The 23,216-nt window shown below is 49.2% G+C and overlaps 1 protein-coding gene across 1 annotated transcript; it reads right to left on the bottom strand.

Moving 5' to 3' along the window:
• LOC119381714 (papilin-like) lies at nucleotides 1-23,216 on the bottom strand. Its single transcript, XM_037649480.2, has 6 exons — nucleotides 23,068-23,216; nucleotides 21,368-21,382; nucleotides 18,965-19,224; nucleotides 5,762-5,941; nucleotides 4,890-5,069; nucleotides 1-157 (listed from the first exon to the last, which is right to left on the bottom strand). Exons 1-6 carry the CDS (start codon nucleotides 23,214-23,216, stop codon nucleotides 123-125), a joined length of 819 nt encoding a protein of 272 aa, XP_037505408.1. The 3' UTR covers nucleotides 1-122.

Genomic DNA, 23,216 nt, shown 5'->3' with positions numbered 1-23,216 from the left:
TCGTTCATATCGAGGCACTCAGAACCAGCCTGTCGCATTTTATTTCATTTGACCAACATTTTATTCCATAAGTAAAATAGTAAAAACGATGTAGATAGTAGAACTAACGTTAATCCTCCACGTCACGGTGTTCGGGCGCATCGAAGCCTGTCCTCACCTGCGAGAGCCAGATGTAAAATAGTATTAGTTAGTGATCTCGCCTTGTAAGACTGCATTGTGTAGCGTTTCTTCCTCTTTTTTTTTTAATCCATGCGATATCAATCGCTGACGTATTGCGTCTACAGGCTTCATTCAGGAGGACAAGAATAAAAAAAATGCTCGACCGGAGCATGCTTGATGTACAACACTTGTTTCTGACTCGACGATCTACCAGTAATATTTAATTTTAAAAACCCTACACATTATCGTCGTTGTGACAATGATCACGAGTTGCTTTATTCGCCAAGTGATACAGCTTCTTTTAAAGGAAAAGAAATTGCAAGCATCTTTTTGTACGACATTACAAGTTTTTTTGTAAACGAAGCGGCGCGATGTTTCTGTGAAGAGCAGTTTATACAGGCCATAACTGCAACGTTTAAATGTGCTTTCGACGAATACGAAAATGTTTCTGATGCTTTGCCGCTGAACAAACGGTCGCAATATGTGCCTACTAGCGCGTTCGCAGTCGCTAGCCACACAGTTATTCCTGTATTGCGTGGACTATAAGATGTGTCAGTGGGGGCTAAAAATTTCTACGCATAACGTCACAAAAAGACGCAAACTTTTCATTATAAGCTGGAAATATATTTGTATGTTAGTATGTAGATATGTTTGTAGCGAGAAAGCAAAATAACCGCCGCTAATTAAGAGTAATATAGTGGATTCCAAGAGAAGGCAAGTGCACCAGGGGGACGGATAAAATTAGGTGGGCAGATGAGATTAAGAAGTTTGCGGGGATAACGTTTCCGCAGCACTTACAGGTCCTGGTTAATTGGAGAAACGTGGAAGAGGCACTTGCCCTGCAGTGGGCGTAGTCAAGCTGATGATGATGAATGTGTTAGCAATGGCTCGTCGACTGCCGTGCTACTTCAGGTGACCCGCACGCATATATTGCGGAAGCGAGTGCTTCCCCCGGTTCTAGACGGAAGTCCAAACATGTCCAAGGAAATCGAAGGTGCAATGCGATCAACAGTGCGTCACGCGGAGATCAAAGGACACAGCCTGCGGGGCTGGCGCGAGGTCGGCGTATGCAGAGCGAAGGCCGCAGTGTTTGAGCGTAAACACGAGCTGCGGCCACTCTTCACTGAGCGTATAGACCGCATACCGGCTTCGAGTTCCTCATTTGCATCAGCGTGAAAGCGGTGAACAACGCATGAACAACACAAGCAGGCGCAGGTCGAGTTCATTAGTTGCAGGCGCCGAACTATAGCGTTCTCGAGTTGTGCGGTGGTAGCGCTAGATGTGAATTCCCTGCGCTAATAGAACGTGCCTCGGACAGCCTTCCGAGAGGGTGTTATTAAGGACGAGTGCGAGACAGCGAAACGCGATACGCTTCCTCAAGAGCCACTCCGCACTCCTTGAAACCGCGGCTCTGCTCAGACGTCATCACGCATTGTCTTAAAAGCGGAGTATTTCCATGGGAGTATAGATAGGCGGGCTAGTTGGTGTAGATTCATAATTCTTTGGGGGGGGGGGGGGGGCGCAAGCACACACGACAAACGGGTGTTAGCACGGACGCAGATAATTGGGCGGCTTCACTCAATGCGGCAAAAAAAAAAAAAAAACTTGGAGCACGCTTAAACTTCGCTTCAAGAGTAGAACGCGATAGCGTATCGGACCACGTGCGCATCACCTTCAACCGTGCCGCAAGAAAATGAACGTTTGTGCGCGCAACATTAGCCGTTTCAAAGCATCCTATAGAATGCGTACTGCAAGTACAGTTGCGAAGCGCCCACTACGCCACAATTACTCATGTTGCAAATTGGCCAAGTACCCACTACGCGTCCGCAAAGTGCCACACGCACCTGCGCAGCTCCGCACTTTGTAATGGGTGGACAGTTTTAGACCACCCACTCGTTGCGCACTTCACACGTTTTGACGACTGGTGTGATTCTACGATTCTGCCACGCAATATTACATGCGTTAAGGAGACTCCACCCACTACATGACATTCTTATAGCGTTTTTTTTTTCTTTACGAAGCAGCTGCAAGCATTGGCGTGGCTCCATGGTAGAACACCTGCTTGCCACGCAGGAGTCCTGGGTTCGATTCTCACTCGGGCCGAAGATTTTTTTTATTATTTATTTGCATCTATCTCGAAGTTTCGCTCACGGACAACGCCAATTTTTCGCTCACAACCAGCCACACCAAAGTCGACACCGACACCGGAGTTTCTTTGAAACGAGCTCATTAACGCGTTGGTTACTGTATGCGCCATTCTTTAGCGTTCATTATAGTCAGCTTTCTCAAACGATACAGTTTCGTTCTCGACAACAAGGCGTCAGTTCTTAATTTTCAAGCCGCATGCGTTTAGCGCATGGTGATTCTTCCGATTCCATAGCACACCCACACATAGCAACGTGACTTCTCTTGTTTTTTTCGGTATTTTGCGCGCACCACCGCCATCCTATAGAACGCCGAGCTGTCGCAGTTGTGCAGCGCCGGTTTGAAAGCACACGAATAAACAGCCGCGCCGATGAATTCGAAAAACGTAAGGCTGCTTGATAATTCTTAAAATTTTTCGTTTTACCCAGACGATCCGTATCACAGCCTCTTAACAGAGACCACGGCTGCGGCAGTATAAAATTGCAATAAATAAATTGCTTCCCTGTCATTGGGTTCAAGGGTCCGAGTGAGGCATTAGTGCTACCAGACCCGCAGCCAGAAACATTTCACGGGGGCCGGGAGGGGGGCGGGGGGAAAAACATCTATTTTCATTATTTAATTGCGGTAAAACACCTACGCCAAAATTCAGGAGAGGGGGGAGGGGGCTAGGGCACCCCCCCCCCAGCTACGGGCCTGAGCGCTCCGTACATATATTTACATTCTTATGTTATGATCCCATTTATAAACATTCTGTGCCCACAGATCACCCCACTTGGCACATATAAATATTTCTGCGCACATATTGATTTTGGGCCTCTCTGCAGCCATATTAGATTTTTCATTGTAGACACCATTAGTCATCGATACCTCAACACTCATAGTAACGCCGTTCGGTGGCCACATTCTGCCCTTGCGCCGATAAACAACATCACATCTTTATAATTCTTGAAATATTGGTTGGCTTGACAAGAAACTGGTACTTCGCAACATTCCCTACAACACGGTGGTGTCAAGTATAATGTGACTCTGCCATTCTGTTTTTAAACTTCTGTTACAACAACGAAATACCAATAAGCTTAATCCTCGACCACTTGCGTCATTTGACGACGAGAAGCCATCGCACGGCCGCCATCATAGACTTTTAACATTGGCTTTTCGACACGTGCGATATCATGGCGCTGTTGGCGAAATGAAAAGCCCGAAATTTTCTTGCGCGATCCTGCTCTGCGACCTATATGTGTTTTTACGACGACAAGAAAAGGGATGTCATTATATATGGAGCGGATGCAACGCGAGATGTGGAATGGTAAACGCGGAAAATATGCGGGCTCGTAAACCATCCGCCAGGAACGTTCCAAAAGTTCGTAGTTGTAAATGACCTATTCGTTTTCAAACGACTTGGCTACATGTGTTATGCATACTATATAGCTCTGCGCTCTTTCACTGTCATATGTCGAAGGTTTCTTGATGGCTGTCATACTGTAATCCTAACTTTATCACCTCTTGGCTGCAGACTCCAGTCTTCTTATTCGTGCCATCATATCGAACTGCGTTACTCGCGCGCTCGGATCTGCGCACACACACTCATACGTTATTATGTTATTGTTTGCTTACCTGGCCCAAATGAGAAGACTAACGTATATACCGCCCATTTTTTACCGCTTGTAGGGGGCGGTCTTCTTTGGCGAGGTGGTTGCGAGTAAGGCGGAACGAGAGACCACGATAGCGCTCGGTCATTCCATGGCTCTGTTCGAATTCTGGAGCAGTCTATGCTGACAGCTTAGAAGACGGCATCGAGCCAGAGTCGTCCGAATAATAGAACGCGCTTGGACGACGTCTGTATGACGTGACGCTTCGTCGAGTCAACGAGAGGAGACTGAGAAAAGCCCACAATATTACTCTCTTTTTAACTTATTTCATGGCCAAACCTGAGAAAACGTAAACTTAACTGACATCATAACCGCCTAACAAGTCATGGCCACGTGTTGCTTTGAGCTGGCGACTTTCTCGGAGAGTTTCCAGCCTTTTGTACGACCGCCATCTTGTTTGGACGGCAAAGTAGCTTGCATCGAATTTGTCTCAGATGCTGCCTTCGCGAAGCTCTCTATTCTGCCGGCTACGTGAGAACTGGAAGACGACGAGAAGTCATCGCAGTGCCGCCATCATAGACTTTTAACATTGGCCTTTCCACACGTGCAATATCATGGCGCTTTTGGTGAAGTAAAAAGCCCGGAATGGGGCTTAAGATGGCTGCTTTCCGGTTAGCGGTCTGCGGTGAGTATTGGAACACACCCCATACCACATGTTTGCCGTCAGTGTTCGCGCGCCATATGCTGTGACGTAAACAAACCCACAGAATCCGCTGGCCGTGCCGACCGGTGATAACTATAGGATCCAGATTACATATATGCTTGCTCTAAACGCGGGTGCGAGAGTAAGACATGTCATGAGAGCTATATGACATTATGCTAAACGTTGTCAAGCATTCGACGTACGAAAACGATGGTGTCGTTTCACACGTGGTAAAAGACAGCATTGACTCTGAAAGAAAACTGGTCATTTTCGAGACTATAGCCTGCGCTCACTCTTGAGAGGGAAGTGTTCGGCGCAGGTCTCGAGTGTCCTGTACCGGTTCCGACCCTTGAGACAGACACCGCGGTGCACCAGGCACTGGTTGGTGCTGTTGTCGAAGTAGAACCGGTAGCGGAGGTCCGCCGACAGGCACTGGCCTTCCCGCGGCGGCGCCAAGCAGTGCTCACTGTTGCCTGTATGGAGCGCACGTCGACTCCGATTAGGAGGAATTCGCACATTCTTGGCTCACGTTGAAGGGACACTAAAAACAAGAATTGCTGATCTCGCGTTAGTAAGTTACCAGTTCACAATACCAAAAACACTATTCTTGCCTCGAGAAAGCGTTTGGTGAGAAAGAATACGTGCAAAAAGGAAAGACACGCGGCGATGACGCCTTGAGGTTCGCGCATCAGCTGACCGGGATCTCAAATTCTGACGGAGCCTGCTGAGGCACACATTATTAGTTGTCGATAAAAATTAATTACATTGTCTCCCAAGGATACAAAAGACCACATTGTAAGATTCAGGAAATATTATTTAGGTTCTAACTTTGCCCTGAGTGAAACGCCTTGTCGTTTCAGCCATTGAAATCAAAACATTGTTTTGATGGTTTACGTAGATTATACGCGTAAATAACTTGTCTTAAAGGTAGCCGCGCATGAATTCATGCCTATCCGGTCACTATAGGCCGCGCCAGCGGCACGAGCTATTGACCAGCCGCGCATTTGGAGCAACAGTATTTGCTTTCGAAAAAATCGGTGGTGATTTGGCCCTTTAGTGCAACTGAGGAGCACGGAACCGAGTAACCGAGCGACGGTAATCAATCAACCTAGGTCGCTGTGCAGTGAGAAAAAAAAGTTGAATCAACGTGGAGTAGTCACTTAACAGTTCTTGCAGCAGAACTGCTGGCACTCCTCGAGGTTGAGGAACTTGTTGTCCCCCTGGAGGCAGAGGATGGACTTTGTGAGGCGGCACTGGCCGTTGCTGAAAACCACGTTGTACACCCGGTCGGCGGGCCCCAAGCAGAAACCGAAGCGAACCTCCCTGCAGCGGTGCTTCTGGAAGGCTGCGCTCAGGGACAGAACAGTGTACAGTCGTGAACAATATGAAAGGGAACACCGGAGAGTATAACAATATACAGTGGTGATGGAAAGAAACGCGAACAGCGCGGCGCGTTGTTCTCCGCAGTTCGCATTTGTTTTCATCGCACTCCTACCCATAGGGGGCAATAAAAATACGCTAGAGCCGTCCTTGAATGCATCAACGATGATTGTAGTGTCTTTTTATTGCCAGCCAGGTTACAACCACTTGAAAAGAAATGCGAGCAGCGGAGCGTGTTAAGTGCCACACTCTTCGCATGGAAAGAAACGCAAACAGTGCTGGCACTTACGCGCTCCGCTGTTCGCGTTTCTCTTCATCGCGGTAATACACTCGAGAGCAATGTGAAAGGGAACACCAAATTCGTGCTTACGTAGCCATTACCCGTGACGAGCGCATGCGAATCTGGCGCAATGTCTCGTCTTATGAATACTACCGCGCTTTGCAAATGCATTTAGCCACTGTGGCCTCTTGAAAAGAATCTCAGCGTTCTCTTTCATATCGCTCTCGACTGTGCACTTGGAGCCATGAACCTTGTCGTTCCTTAAACATGCCGGCAACGCAGGCGCATTTATTAGCATCTGGAGCTGAGCAGTCTGTCTTTTGTTGGCTTTACTTTAAGATAATGATAACGCATAGACAAAATGCGCATAGACGAGCCAAGACCTTAGCTCGCGTACAAGAGTACGGTCATTAGGACTATGACAAAAGGAAGAAAACCAATGGCAACATTACAAGGTCCACCCACATCGGGCATCGCAAAAATGTAAGTGAGTACGTAACGGATGTTTGACCTGGATTTTATTCATTATAGTGAATATGTGACAAGCTAGGGAAATATCCACCTACACTTTAAGGGGAAAAAGGTTACCAGTTGCTCTTCTTTGGTGAGCCCCTACTTGCCACATATATAAGTCTCCCGCCAACTCGCCCAGCAACTTGTCCAGCAAGCCACTCTTCTGATATGTAACTCTCATTAAAGATGAGCGAAAGAAAGGTAATTTATTAAGGGCTCGCTTTTGTTTGTCTGACACAGCCTTATTGAAAACCAACCGACACACGTTAACTTATTTTTTTTTCTTGTTGTTTTTAGAGTAGCGCCTCGAAAAGAAAATTAAAACTCGCCGAAAGAAAGTACCTTTAAAGATAGTTGCTCACCAAGAAGATGCTTTAAAGATGCTCACCAAGAAGTGTAACAGGTAATCTTTTTTTTTGTTTCCTTAGAGTGTAATACAAATAACATGAATGCAAGAATGCAATATAATGAGATTGCATGAATGACAGGTGAAGAAGCAGGAGGCAACAACGAAACCATAAAAGCAAAGCAAAGGCGGATCCAGTGTGATAGCAAGTGAAGATCCCTCTAAGCTAGATATTCTAGAGAACACGTGTTTAAGTTTTGTGTAGATAAAGTTATACGGAGGATAAGTGTTTTATTTTTCTCCGTTTTGATTCTATAAGCCTTGCATATACGAGAGAAACAAATAAAGTATAACTACAAATAAGAAATTCTCGAATCGAAAAACGAATCGGACAACAGCGACTATTTGTTATGCATTCAACATATTGAGCATTCAGAATCTTCCATGTGGAGTATACGTACGATAGTCTCGAGAGGATCAAGCATGGCATTTGGCTTTAACCTCCAGTGGCTCAGGATTCTGTTCACAATTCTGTTCTTTTGGAAAAGCTTGCATCTTCAGGCAGACCATGAGTTAAACCTTTCAGAAAATTTCAAGGTCGTGAAAGGGAACATAAAGCCCCAGGAGGAAATGTACCGTAAACGAACGAAAAAAAAAAATCGCCGAGAAACACCATCCACACAACCCAGATGTTCAAACAACGCACCTAGTTTTACGTAGAAAGGCAGTATAAGCGGTCTAAGGGCCAACTATTCTGGCTTTTATTCTGTCGTTATGATAGCCATCCAAGGATAAAGCTTATGTTTTTAATCGTAATTGTTTTCTATGTAGGGTCACAAGATCAAAAGAAACATGAAAGGGTGACCAGGTCGGAGCCCTTCGACATAAGAGCTTGGGGACGGGAGAAAAGAAGACGAAGGTAAAGAAGCGAGGCGAGGCAAACGCCAGGTCCATATTGTAGAGCTTTGTATCGAATCTTCTTAGCTAGGGACACCATGCTTTATCAAAGCAAAAAGGAAATACGACATGAATTGGTGTGCCCTAAATCTATATGTTACTGTACAGTAAATAAATGTAGATCTACGGCAAATTCATTGATATCGCGTCAGTACTAGTGACTACACACTCACTACTGATGAGAAAATGTACGAAGCGTTGTCGTAACTTCCTTAACTTTCCCTGAAATCTGCAGCGCCTTCATGTGCATTTCTGTAACACTTTTCTCGGCAGTTAAGCGCAATTCGAGTCTGAAGGGTATCTCCCATCACCGATGCCATCACCGATGCCTTGCCAGTTCATGGGCGACGCCAGGGGGCATGGGGGAGGGGGGGGGGGCAGCCCCCTCTTCCCAATATTCGCCTTCCCCCCTTTGCCTCCCCCCCCCCCGGCCCCACCTCAAACGGCAGACATCGTCAAAACTGCGGATAGTTGGGCTTGTTGCTCGTATACATGCTTGAAGGAACAGCGCAAAAAACAACAGTACAGAAGAAGACGCGCACAGCGCTGTCAAAACACTACGTTTAAGCTCCCTGCCCCCCTAATCCCGCGAACTAACTAAATTGTCCTCGATGCCCAGATCTCATCCTCTCTCTCTCTCTCTCTCTCTCTCTCTCTCTCTCTCTCTCTCCGCATCCCAAGTAAAAAAAAAAAACCCCTGGCGCCGCCCCTTTGCAGCTTCCGAGCTTGAATATCCGTGCACATGTGGCAGTATGTTCCCCACTTCCCACTCTTTCCCCCTAAATGTTCAACGAACAAATTCAGATCAGAGTCGAATGCGCGGCAGCATACGAGTTCCGGTAGTGCAGCGCACCTGCAACTTTATAAAGAGCCAATCTGGTTCCTTTATGCTTGTCACTAGAGCGGCGCTAATACGGTAGCCGCACTTTGGTGGCGCCCTCTCTGCGAGAACGGCTGAAACAATAACAGGCACCTTTGAATGAGACAAGCGAGAGATGGCGCTGGTTGCTGCTTCATATTATTTGCGCGCGAAGTTTACTCTTGGTTCCTACGTGCACCGTGTAACAATTCTTGTTATTACCTCACCTGCGCCGCATTTCTTATGCTACTGCTTCATTTCTTGAATATTCCAACAGGTTCATCCTACGAGAGGTTGCTCTAGTGCTTCGAAAACAAAACTTAAGAACTCTCGAGCGAGCGGAATCGCAATGGCGGGTAGTAAATAATTACAAATAGTAAATAATTACTATTTTCAAGCTTAGGTACGTCTAAGCTTAATACTTTTTTAGTTGTTTGCACGTGGTAGCCTATGAAAAAAACTCTGCGGAAGCAGTTCGACGACCCCATAAGTCACTTTTTCATAGGAAGCAGTCGGCAATATTCCCAAACAAGTCAAAACATCACAAAAATCGCTCGGTGGAATTCTGCGTCATAAACCAAGAGGAAAAGCGATGTACAGGGCCGACGGAAAGAAACGCGAACAGCGATGTTCGCATTTGTTTTATTGCGATAGCAATTATACGGACAGTTTAGAAGAACTGAGTGTTGGGCGACTTGGTAATGCATTCCGGATTGCATTTTGCGCGAAAAACACGAACACGAAGGGAAGAACCACGAGACGAGCGCAGACTAACAACTGAAGGTTTATTGTCAGAAACCACACATATAACCACGTGTCTGTCCTTTTTCTTTTTGTTTATATGTGTGGTTTCTGACAATAAACCTTCAGTTGTTAGTCTGCGCTCGTCTCGTGGTTCTTCCCTTCGTGATCGTGTTTTTCGCGCAAAATGCAATCCGATATGGACACTCTCGGCTGGTTTTTGCCGTCGCCGTCACCGCAGTCATCCTCCGTATACATATATATATATTGAAGAGAAGCATTGGAACGCTCTATTGGGTCGTCCTCTCAAGCGCCTCCTAGTGGGTCACCCTCTTCGCCTATCCTCGGAGAGCGCGCCCCTCGTGCTCGTGAGAGTCTGCGAGTCTGCGCTCTGTCGTTGTGCATCGTCGCCGTCAATCTCGCCGTCAATAAACGTCTTAACAAAGTGGTGGAGAGTGCTGTACCGTCACCACAACTTCGGTCTCCATTCGATGCCCCTGGAGCTTCGATCCCGTACCGTGCCATCTACCATGCCGCAAGACGCCGCTCAGCAAACGCCGCCTCCTGCTCCGACCGCTTGTTCCGGTGTCCCCCGCATCCGTGACCCTCCTGTCTTCACCGGCGCGGATGGCACCGACGTGGAGGACTGGCTCACGATTTACGAACGGGTGAGTGTCCCAAATAAATGGGACGAAGCAGGCAAGCTGAGCAACTTGGTTTTCTACCTCGCGGGTGTGGCAGGCATGTGGTACAACAACCATGCATCCGATTTCCCGACGTGGTCCGATTTCAAGACCGCCATCGTCGACGTGTTTGGCCGCCCTGCCGTCCGTAAGCTGCAAGCCGAACAGCGGTTGCGTGAACGGGCACAGCAGGCCGGTGAATCGTTCACGAGCTACATTGAAGACATCCTTGACTTGTGCAAAAAAGCCGACGCGAGCATGCCGGAGTCTGAGAGAATCAGGAATGTTATGAAAGGCATCGACGACGATGCCTTCACCATGCTGCTGGCCAAAAACCCTCGCACAGTGGCAGAGGTCATCACGCTGTGCCAAAGTTACGAGGAGCTGCGCCGGCAGCGCTTGATGACCCGTCGACCGCCATCACGCGATGCTGATCTCGCGGGCTTGTCGGCCATTTCCGACCACTCCACCTTGCTCGCCGAAATCAAGTCGTTCGTGCGTGAGGAAATTGCCCGCCAGATCTCTCTACTGGCTTTCGCTCCACAGCAGCGTGTTGACCAGCCGCCCACCACCCTCCTGCCTCCTCTCCGCCGAGCGATTCAGCAGGAAATCGCAGAGGTCATTCCTGAATACCACCAACCGCCTCCAGTGCATGCGCCACTAAGCTACGCGCAAGCTGTAGCCAGGCCGCCCCCAGCGATTCCTGTGGCTGCACCGCGAAGTTACGCCGAAGCCGCGTCGTCGGACCCCAGGCCTTCGACGCGGCTGTGCCGCCTACGTACGTCGACGTCGTCCCCAGGCCCCGACTCCTGCCCACAATGCCCTCATATCAGCAGCCGTCTCGTCCGTCCCGTTCTGCGACATGGATGGGACCCGCGAACCGCTGGCGCACTTCCGACAACCGCCCCATCTGTTTCGCGTGCGGTTGCGCCGGTCACGTCGCACGCTACTGCAATCGCATGGAGCCGCCTCGGGTCGCATCAGCCCTCCCCAGCCAATCAAGCCGACCTTATTATGACCAAGCGCCGCCTATGTCACCGACGTCCCGCGCCGCAACATCTACCCGCCGGTCACCGTCTCCACGACGTCGCTCACTGTCGCCCATGCGGCCACGTCCGGTCTCACGTGACCAGGAAAACTAGTCGTCGCAGTCCACGAGGCAAGGGCTGCGACGCTATCGAACTGCGAAAGCCCTCAGCGAAGCCCATCGAACGTGATAGACATGTTTGTGGACGGTGTTCGCGCATCTGCCCTTATCGACACTGGAGCCGCCGTATCCGTCATGGACGCCAAACTTAGCCGATTACTGCGAAAAGTGACGACGCCACTTTCCGGTCTCTCCCTCCGTACAGCCAGCGCCCAAAGTATTCACCCTACAGCGGTGTGCACCGCCCGCGTCATTATTCAGGATGCCCTGTACGCCGTCGAATTGATCATAATTCCAGCCTGCTCTCACGACGTCATCCTAGGATGGGATTTTCTCTCCCTCCACGACGCCGTCATTCATTGCGCACCAGCCGAAATAGAGCTCTCACCGTTCCTTGATTGGACGCCGGCAGACAATCCATCGGCTGCGGGAAAGGTACATGTCAAAGACGACACCAAGGTGCCTGCAAACTCGTCAACGGCGGTGTCAGTCTGCTGCGCAAGTCTTTCCGACACCGTTGCACTCCTCTCGCCATCTGACCGTGTTTGCACGAGGAAAGGCTTGCTGGTGCCTTTCGCGACCGTGCAAGTCACTCAGGGCAGCACCTCTATTTTTGTTATCAATCCATTCCCGTACAGTGTCACGTTGGTGCAAGGGGAATGTCTCGGTAGCGTGGAACCCCTCGAAGACGCACAAGTTATGGACGAACCAGATGAAATGCACTGCCACAGTTCCAGTACGCTCGGTGCTGTTTCCACGTCTGGTTCATCACCCGCTGATGTATTTGGTTCCTCCATTGCTGACAACCTTACGCCAGTCCAGCGTTCCCAGCTTCTGGGCCTGTTGGAAGAATTTCGCTCTTCTTTCGATGTCGCTCAAACTTCTCTCGGCCGCACGTCCGCCGTTACGCATCGCATCGACACTGGCACCCAGCCGCCACTGCGGCAACGTCCATATCACGTATCTCCCACAGAACGCCGTGTAATCAACGAGCAAGTCGACGAGATGCTTCGCCGCGATGTTATTCGACCTTCTAACAGCCCCTGGGCGTCTCCTGTCGTTCTTGTGGCGAAGAAGGACGGTTCTGTGCGGTTCTGTGTGGACTACCGACGACTTAACAAGATCACTCGCAAGGACGTGTATCCACTACCGCGAATAGACGACGCAATTGACAGCCTGCAAGGCGCAGAGTTCTTTTCATCTCTCGATTTGCGCTCAGGGTACTGGCAAGTCATGGCTGATGACGCTCGACCGAAGACCGCCTTTGTCACGCCCGACGGCTTGTACGAATTCAACGTCATGCCGTTTGGGCTGTGTAATGCGCCCGCCACCTTTGAGCGCATGATGGATACCGTTCTGCGCAACCTGAAATGGCACACATGCTTATGCTACCTCGACGACGTCGTTGTTTTCGCTCCGGACTTCTCCACGCATCTTCAACGCCTGCGGCATGTTTTGACGCGTTTGAGCGAGGCCGGTCTGCAACTGAATCTAAAGAAGTGCCGATTTGCAGCACGGCAGCTGACAATACTCGGTTACGTCGTGTCCAAGGACGGTATTCTCCCCGATCCAGCCAAGCTTCGGGCCGTGACCGAGTTCCCCAAACCTACGTCCGTCAAGGAACTGCGCAGTTTCGTAGGACTGTGTTCCTACTTTCGGCGCTTCATTCGAAACTTCGCGACTATCATATCGCCGCTGACGAAGCTCCTCGGAAGTAATGGGCCGCTCAATTCGTGGTCGTCAGAGTGCGACGAAGCTTTCGCGAAGCTCCGTCGTTTGTTGACGTCGCCTCCCATACTACGCCACTACGACCCTACGGCCCCTACAGAGGTACACACGGACGCCAGCGGTGTTGGCCTTGGCGCTGTCCTTGCGCAGCGCAAGCCAGGGTTCCCTGAATATGTCGTGGCATATGCAAGTCGTACGCTTACCAAAGCCGAGACTAATTACACCGTCACCGAAAAGGAATGCCTGGCGATTATCTGGGCCCTTACGAAGTTCCGACCTTATTTGTATGGTCGCCCATTTGATGTCATCACCGACCACCATGCACTATCCTTGAAGGATCCCTCAGGCCGCCTCGCCCGCTGGGCACTTCGCCTACAGGACTACGACATCCGCGTGCTGTACCGCAACGGACGCCAGCATGCTGACGCCGACGCACTCTCGCGCTCCCCCTTGCCTGACGACAATACCCACAGCTCAATGTCTCACAATGCCGTTTCTTCCATCGACATTCACACCATCGCTACCGAACAGCGCAAGGATCAGTGGATCGCTTCACTGATAGACTTGCTCACTGATCCATCGGCAACACCATTCACTCGCGCGTTGCGTCGTCAAGCCCATCATTTCGCCATTCGCGACGACCTCCTTCACCGACGCAATTATAACGCCGACGGCCGCCAGTGGCTACTAGTAATACCCCGCAGTCTCCGTTCTGACATATGCGAATCGTTCCACGCTGATCCGCAGTGTGCGCACTCTGGGGTATCGAAAACATACCACCGCATTCGCCAGCGGTACTTTTGGCGAGGGATGTACCGCTACGTGCAGAAGTTCGTTCGCTCCTGCATCGATTGTCAGCGCCACAAAGCTTCAACGCACCAGTCGCCAGCAGGTCTACAGCCTTTACCTTGCCCTGACCGGCCGTTTGGGCGCGTTGGCATCGATTTGTATGGGCCACTTCCTCTGGCGTCGGCTGGTAACCGCTGGGCCATCGTCGCTGTAGACCACCTTACGCAATACGCCGAAACTGCCGCCCTCCCCGCGGCTACAGCGCGCGATGTAGCCTCCTTCCTGCTCCACCGGTTCATGCTTCGCCACGGTCCACCCCAGGAGCTGCTCAGCGATCGAGGCCGTGTCTTCCTGTCGGAAGTCGTCGAAGCCATCCTCAAAGAGTGCAACGTTGTTCACCGCAAAACTACTGCTTACCACCCGCAGACGAATGGCCTCACCGAACGCTTTAACCGCACGCTCGGCGACATGCTATCGATGTACGTCGCCGCCGATCACACAAATTGGGATTCGATTCTGCCTTTCGTCACCCACGCCTACAATACCGCCCCGTAAAGCACCACTGGTTTCTCACCCTTTTTCTTATTGTACGGCAGGCACCCGTCGCACACAATCGACACAATCCTTCCATACACGCCGGATCGATCGGAGTGTGCGCCTATTTCTGCCACAGCCAGACTTGCTGAGGAGTGTCGCGAGCTAGCCAGGACCTTCACTACGCAGGACCAAGAGCGGCAGAAGAGCATTCGCAGTGCCACCAACACTTCTGCACCCACGTTCCTCCCTGGAGCGCTCGTATGGCTCTCGGTTCCTACCACTGCAACTGGCCTCTCTTCCAAACTACTACCAAAATACGAAGGCCCCTACCGTGTCGTCGAACGCACATCCGCGGTCAACTACCTGATTGAACCTATTGAACCATCTTCCGACATGCGCCGTCGAGGGCGCGACATTGTCAACGTGGAGCGCCTCAAGCCCTACCATGACCCGCTCATAGTGACCAGCTGTTAGGTCGCCAGGCGGCTCCCTTTTCGTACCCGGGGTAATTGTAGAGAAGCATTGGAACGCTCTAATGGGTCGTCCTCTCAAGCGCCTCCTAGTGGGTCACCCTCTTCGCCTATCCTCGGAGAGCGCGCCCCTCGTGCTCGTGAGAGTCTGCGAGTCTGCGCTCTGTCGTTGTGCATCGTCGCCGTCAATCTCGCCGTCAATAAACGTCTTAACAATATATATATATATATATATATATATATATATCCCAAAGAAAAACAGTTCAGAAAAACTCTTCCGAAGAGCGGAATCGAACCATCGACATCTCAGTCCTCAACGCGTGGCGCTAACCACTACGCCACAAAGCGCAGATCCTTCAGATAGCTAACGGCGAGCGTTATATACATACCCTTTACCGCTTACTAGCGAGATGGCGCGAGGAGCGCAACGGGCGCGTTTAAAAGTCGTCGGCCAACTCGCTCGCTCCTTCTAATATTTGCGCAGGGAGAACCTTGCCCTTCCGGTGTCTGCTCGCGCGGTAGTTGCGTTTCTGCAGCGTAGCAGCGAGTCCATCCGCTTTTCTTGCCATCGCATTTATTGCTTCGCCCTTGCGGCGAAACTGACTCTTTTTATCGCGCTCTTAGCTTGGCGGTAATGAAAGAACGTTAATCTCGTGCTTGAATGTATCACGGATGACTCTGTTAGTGCACCTGTATTGCCAGATAGGTTACAACCACTTGGAAAGCGAACAGCGGAGCGGGTATGCATGCCGCACTGTTCGCGTTTCTTTCTATCGCGATAGTACATTATAACAAGTGCAAGCAAATAAACAACATGAACAAGCACGATCCGAAAAATATGCATCGGTAGTTTATTAAAACCTTCAAGACGGCGGGGGGAGGGGGGGACGTTAGCAGCGTCTCCACAGAGGACCGTTCCTCGACAGACATGTACAGGAGACTAAAATAAAAACAGAGTTTGTGACACACCAGAATACTACGGCTTACTTTTTTTTAAATTTTCACGAGGATGTGCCTTATTCGTGTATAAACAGCGCGAAAGACGAGACAAAGCCCTCAACGAGAACAAGGTACAGTCACGAATATTTGCTTTCGCCCATTTTTTTTTTTTCTATGAAACATACGCTTACAAGTACGGTTTTATCCTTCGAACGGTGATCGAGTGGGATTCCCATTCGATTGGTGTATTAGAGTCAAATGACTTTATGGCTGATTTGACAAACCCCCTCTGCGAGTTTTGGCGATGCGATCCCTGCTTCTTTTTGTGCATTATGTTCCTTTTATGCGTCATTATTTACGCGTGTTTGTATTTTGTTTTTCCTTGTAGTAATGCCCGTCCTGCTTGGTCAAAAGCATTAGCCTGCAGTATTATTAAATAATGAGGAGAGACTGCAAAAGCCAAGCGCTGGCTTTGAACGGAACACTTTATTCAAACGGAAAAAGAACACACATGATTGCGCACAACCTACAGTTAAATACAAAAACTAAAAGGCCTACTGGCATCGTCACGTGTTGTCCAAAAATGACACTTCACAATCCAGCAGCGCTAACGACGGGGTACTTATACACTTGTCAATATTTTTGCAGATGGAAAACGCTTCAGCTATCTGCCTTGCGCAGGAATCATTATGCGCGAGCACGATGCGCGTGCTACAAATTTCCGGAATGCAGCCGCATGTGGAACACTTTGCTGCAAATGCGAACATGCAGTGCCCTTTAAAGCTCTCCAAGACTCGCGCAGACTATCGTTGAGGCAGCCACACGTAAATATTACAACAGGACAACAGAATAGAGTATACAAATTTTTTTTTAAGGAACAAAGTGGTTGTCGTGTTACACTATATACAGACTATATCCCTCGGCACACCCGCACTTTGTCGTTCTATTATTTTATTTCGTTCTTCGTCGTTCTATTTACCCTCTGGCCACGTTTCGAACACGAACAAGTTTACCCGACTTCGTACGCAGCGAAGCGGAGTATACGTTGACGCTTGCGCTTACTGTGATGAGCAACGCGCGAATCAAGAGAAGCCACCTAAGTCTTAGTGCGCTCCATGGCCAGAGTGCCCTCGCTCGAGTTTCAGCATTTTCTTCTCAGCCACACCGTATTTCCGTAAAGGTTAGAAGCGTAACCGATTACAGCGAATCGCCAGGAGCCGTAAACGGCGGATCCATGTCTTCAAACGCCTATATAAGATCTAGTTTTACTGCTATTACTGCGCCAACTGAATTCGGGCCCAAAACCTGCGTTTTTAATTTTAATGTCCTTTGGCGACATTGCGCTCCCGTCTCTTCGATACCACAGAAGCTAATAATATTCTTGTCTCAAAACCACGACATCATTATGAGAGACGCCGTAGTGGAGGGCTACGGAAATTTTGACCCCCTGCGGTTCTTTAACGTGCACCTAAACCTAAGTACACAAGCCTCCATCGAAATGCGGCCGCCGCGGCCGGGATTCGATTCCGCGACCTTCGGGTCAGCGGTCAAGCACCATAACAAGTAGACCACCGTGGCAGGTGATACCGCAGAAGCCGGTTTGCATGGTTAAAGCATCACCACAACTATTTGACCTAGTTGGAATCAGTTCATGCATTAGCATGAACTGATTGAAGCGTGAAAAAACACGGGGACGAAGCAGAGACGTACACAGGAAAGCGCTTGTCCTGTGTGTATCTCTGCTTCCTACCTGTGTTTTTTCGCGATTCATAAGCATGGGTTAAGCAATTCACCGATAAATAGAGGCCGGATTTTTTAGGCATTAAAAAAGCTCGTTTTAGGCGCCAAAAAATAGGCAGGCAAAACAACGTTTTTAAGCTTCCAAAATAGTAAATATAGGCACAATAAATGTTTCACATAAATGCAAATAATTTCAAACGAAGACGTGCGCGACCTCTATATACGACAAAAGAAAACAAAAATGTTATTCCTTAAGAGGGCACAGGGGCGCCAACAGTTGAACATAACCGTGCAATTATGCTTTGTCTCGCTCGGTTCCCAGAACACGGTCTCTCCCGCGTTCTGCACGGTGAGTCAAGTGTTCACTGTCGAATCAACACACTCCTGGGTGTCTTTTCGGCATGACTGAGATAGCAGGAGCAGATAGCTAGATCGCTAAAAGACCAGAAGAGACGGATTCCTCCTCTTGACCGAGTCGAATGCCCCTGGCAGTGAACCACTGGCGTAGCCAGGCCGGGGTGGGCCTGGCTACCCCCCTCCCCTCCGATACTTTTCAGTTTTGCATGAGTATATATACACGCACACATACAAACGCACGTACGAACATACATGATGTATAGTTGAACCCTCCCTCCTCCGAACCGAAAGACATTTATGCCTACGCTACTGCAATGAACACCTGAGAAAGTAAATTACAAACAAAACAAAAGCTGCGTGCACATCCCATCTTTCTTTGTTTTTTCGCACTTCACTCTCCTTTCTCCTGACGGCTCTCCGCGGTCTCGCATTCGTCAACCGCTCGCGTCATGTCAGTGCGGCGACGAATGCTCGTCGGCCTGTCCCACTTCGTTGATGCTAGCGGTTGTTTCCGGCAGCTGGTTGAACTAGAGGACTAGGTTGAACCCCATAGTTCCGAACAGTCAGTGATGCGCGGTAACGTGAATAACGGTCTCAAACTGCACCCTGGAGTGAAACTTGAGGCTAAATAGTGTTCGTATAGGCGCCAATGTTGAAAATAGGCATTTATAGGCATTTGTAAGCATTTAAGCACAAACGCCAAAAATAGGCATTTATAGGCACTATAAAAGCACTATAAAAGCCCTTCTTAACCTCTAATTCATGCTCATATATCAAGGTGGCGCGATAGGAGCGCAAGGAACAAAACAGACATTTGCCTAAAATCCGGTCTCCACTGATAAGGTACCAAATCCGATAGTGTGATTCGACGTAACGACGACCTCATCTCGCTGCATGCTTACCGGGCGAGATACAAGCGCGCCTGCAGTCGTCCCTCGTCTCGAAGCGGTTGTCGCCGACGAGGCAGTAGCGCAAGTCGCCCAGGAAGCGCGAGCACAGGTTGAGCTCGTAGTCGAAGTACGCCAGGAACTTCTGCTCGTTGATGTCGGTGCATGGGCCCGTCTTCAGCTCGCGCTTGCGGCTGTTCAGGCCGGCACCAACTGCATAGCATATTATCACGTGGTTGTGACGGTCAAGAACCAAGCAGTAAAAGCGGCAAAGACTGATTTATCGTGATAACTTGTGCCCAGCAGAAGGAACACTGCGCTTGTGTTCGTGTAATCATTCGTCTTTTCGTCTGCCTGTGTTGCGTCGTTCTAAATCCACGCAGCAGATGGAAAGCTCAATATATAACAGTACAATGACAGCGTAGAGCCCGGTCGTCAGTAATCTGATCTTCGGTGAAACGCGTCGGCTTTTGTACATGCGTCATCGTACATTCCAGCGTTATCGCTGATGCTCGCGACGTTAGAAGTGATCGCGTGGCGTGCATAATCTTATCAGAACATTTGAGCTCGCGAACACATTTCACCAGCGAAAACAGCTCGGATGATGACCCTAATGGCGCGGGTTTGATCCCGGCCGCGGCGGTCGCATTTCGACGGAAGCGAAATGGTAGAGGTCCGTGTACTGTGCGATGTCAGTGCAGTTTAAAGAACACCAGATGGTCGAAATTTGCCGGAGCCATCCACGACGGCGTGTCTCAACCATATCCATATCATGTATCCGGAACGTAAAACACCATAAATTATATTACCATATACAACAGGACACGGACGAAGAAAGATTCACACAGGACGCTCGCTAAACATCAACGTGAGGCTCATTTGAAGTCTAGCGAGCGTCCTGCGTGCGCCTTTCTTCGTCAGTGTCTTAATCTCGCTGGCGAAATGTATTTAAGTCAAAACCAACTAGCCCAACTTCCAGCCTTAACTGCAACACTCATTAAAGTTCCCATGCGTTCTGACGTGGCCTGCGCAGAGCGATAACACATGCAAGCAGTTTAGTCAGGAAAACCCGTTCACAATGGAAAGAAAAACAAGTGCGCGTGTCATGTGCAATACCCGCCTGAATAACCACGTACTACTTTAGGCAAGGAAAGCGCTTACCTGCCGAGTACGCTCCGTAAAGCTTGTATTGCGGCGTCTCGTTAAGTGCTGCAGTCGAGGGAGAAACAGAAGAAACTTCCTTATTTAAAGGGACACTAAAGAGAAACAATGAATCGGTTCAGACCGATAAATTGTGCTCTGAGAACTCTAATGTCGTTAATTTCGCGATCATAGGTTTATTAATAGAGGAGAAAATGAAGCTAAAAGTTTCCCTTTTTAAATTTCGCGCCGAAATCTCTCCGCGTCACAGATTTCAAAGCGTAGTTATTGTATTTTGGCATCATTGGCTGAACAAAATTACTCCCAAACTTGGTATGTTGAGTCTATGACCCCCTCAGAGGACAATGCAATTCATTTTTACTGATTAGGAACTACGTAGTCCATAGTAGGCGCCGTCAAAGCATGTGACGTCACGGCAAATGGTGCGGAAACTTCAAGGTGGCGTCGCCACCCACATTTTGTTTTTTCGCGTTTTCTCGCTTACTAAGTGTCTTCTCGCAGTAAGCGTGGTGTTTTTGGTATCGTGAAAGAGTACTTTACTAATACGAGAAAAATCGTTTTGCTTTTTAGTGTCCCTTTGACACCTATAGATGAGCAACGTATATTTTCAGCCTGGCCATAAGATTGGATAAAAGGGATTCCTAGATGATTACAGAGTTGAAGTCGGAAGCTGACCCAGCTTCAGACGGGTGTTGTACGAAGGTGAGGAGGTATTCTCGACAGGGATATGTTAAGGGACGTTGTGAATGCTCTCAGCACAATTACCCCTCAGCGCAATTCTCGTGTGCTCGTGCAATGCTTTGAGGGACAGAGCTGTGTGGTTGAGAAGATTAAAAATTGGCTATCTACTTTAAAAGTTAAATCATTTTCTTATTTAACCTACCCTGAATTTGTACTTGATTGATTGATTGATTGATTGATTGATTGATTGATTGATTGATTGATTGATTGATTGATTGATTGAGTGAGTGAGTGAGTGAGTGAGTGAGTGAGTGAGTGAGTGAGTGAGTGAGTGAGTGAGTGAGTGAGTGAGTGAGTGAGTGAGTGAGTGAGTGAGTGAGTGAGTGAGTGAGTGAGTGAGTGAGTGAGTGAGTGAGTGAGTGGGAGTCTAAGCACAACAAAGACGAGATTTCATGATATTTCCCATTTCTAGTTGTACGACAATAAAGTGCACATGCGAGCTATGGCTGAAGCACTGCAGCACGCACTTAGTATGGTGGATCACTTCGTATTAACAAAAGCACATCGAGTACTTACTTTGTGTCATCATGTCTGCAAAAACAAAAAAAGAACCGCATGTTCGACGATGCAACTATGAGAAAACCATTTTTAAATTCATTTGTAATGTTTCCACTTTTTACCCAACAGTTCATCCACCTGTTATAAATTATAATAAAAGGGGATCTCACCTCGGCACAGCTTACTCGTTCTTGGAGGGGAATGTCATAAAATGAATGAGACAGTGATCGAGACGAAACTAACCAGTCTTTTTTTAATTACAGCGCTTTACAATGTCGCTAATCAGCACTGTTCTTTATCAAGGTACCATTAACCATGTAGCTTACCATGTTTCAGGGCGCTTCCGGCGTAGACCAAGACGACGATTAGCGACACGAGGATAAAAGCAGACCAGGTGAGCACGATTATGGTCCTCGTGTCCCCGGAGTTGGACATGAAACTGCGCACACGTGAACCGCACTTGAAGGCCGGATGCCATCACTCTTGCACATAACGCCCGCTTTTATTACTTATCTTCAAGAATGGACAACTCGAAGCACTTGGACACTGAAAAACTTGGAGGACGCTTGAGCTTCGCTTTCAAGAGTAGCACGCGATAGCGTAATCGGACCGTGTTCGTATCGCCTTTCCCAATCGCGTGCCTGGATTCGCTTCGCGGTCGACACCTGAACCGCGCCGCAAGAAAAGCCAAAGTGCGGACGCCATCCGGCTACAATATCCATGCATGCGGCGCGACGAAACACGGCCACGCGGCGGGGCGATGCTGTTTAAAAGCGCGCCCCGTGGGCCCCTTGCGCCATCTCGCGGGTGATAATGAAGCCGCTGAAGAAACTCCAAGATGTGTGTGTATATAAATAGTTCACCGTTATTTGCATCTACCTCGCATTTTCGCTCACTGACGAACGCTGATTTTTCGCTCACAACCAAAGACGCCGCCGCCGACACTGACACCGAAATTTCTGCGAAACAAGCTCTTTAATGCTGTCGCGTTAATATGACAAATCATATTCGTCGCATGGAGCGTCGGCAGCGGGGTGCAAAGGGAGCACTTCCCCCCCTCTCCCCCTCCTGGCTACGCCAGCAACTGCCTGCAAGCCCCACCCGCGCTCCCTCACCCGCTCCCCATTGCGGTGCAACACTGGTTTACAACCTCGCAGACAAAATCCTGCCGACGCCCATGGAAGAGTCCAAGTGGTTCGAGTTGCCTACTAATTCGCCCTCGCGCTGCCAACTGCTAGCTGATTAGCTCAATTGGTATAGCGACTGCCCCGGATAGGCACTGGTCCCGGGTTCGATCGCCGGGACAGGACGCCCACTAGAAAGCTTCACTTGCTGAGAAATTCGCATGGATTTCGTTGTACAGCTCTGTGCTACAAACGAATGCCTGTCAGTTTTCCCTTTCACAACCCTACTTCCCCTTTGCGGGATTTCGAAGAACTGATTTGTCAAGCCTGCAGTAGATTACAGCATGACAAATCAAAGTGAATCAAAACGACACCGACACCAAGACACCTTCGAGTGGCGCATCGGAGTTCGCATATCCATGTTCCGAAACGACGTAACTGTTTCTGATGTGCTTCCGAAAATCGTAGAGCAGCAGTGATGCTTGCCTTTGTAGGAGGTATACTTACCTTAACGTGCTGGTGTCGCCTGTAAGCGAACGACAACATTATTGGTACGGAATATTTCACGCTCAGTTCACACGGCTTCGTACTCACTCCGAGTGCGTGTGAAGATGGACGACATCCTTGCAGCTTCCTTGAAGAACGGCTGACTTGCGCAGCTGCTCACTCAGCAACCAGTACGCCTTCCCCCTTTCTTCTTCTTCTTCTTCTAGTAGCGCGTGCACGTTTGCCTTCTTTTTCAT

The sequence above is a fragment of the Rhipicephalus sanguineus genome, chromosome 2 (genome assembly GCF_013339695.2).
Source record: "Rhipicephalus sanguineus isolate Rsan-2018 chromosome 2, BIME_Rsan_1.4, whole genome shotgun sequence".
Taxonomy (NCBI): Eukaryota; Metazoa; Arthropoda; class Arachnida; order Ixodida; family Ixodidae; genus Rhipicephalus; species Rhipicephalus sanguineus.
This window is presented reverse-complemented; position numbering and strand designations above follow the sequence as displayed.

Excerpts from the sequence above, each read along its gene's own strand:
- LOC119381714 (XM_037649480.2), bottom strand. The coding sequence starts at position 23,216 with ATGAAAAAGAAGGCAAACGTGCACGCGCTACTAGAAGAAGAAGAAGAA. Across the intron at positions 5,070-5,761 it reads GCAGTTCTGCTGCAAGAACT|GCAACAGTGAGCACTGCTTG; the intron begins GTTAAGTGACTA and ends CGCTCCATACAG. Across the intron at positions 158-4,889 it reads CGAACACTTCCCTCTCAAGA|GTGAGGACAGGCTTCGATGC; the intron begins GTGAGCGCAGGC and ends TGGCTCTCGCAG.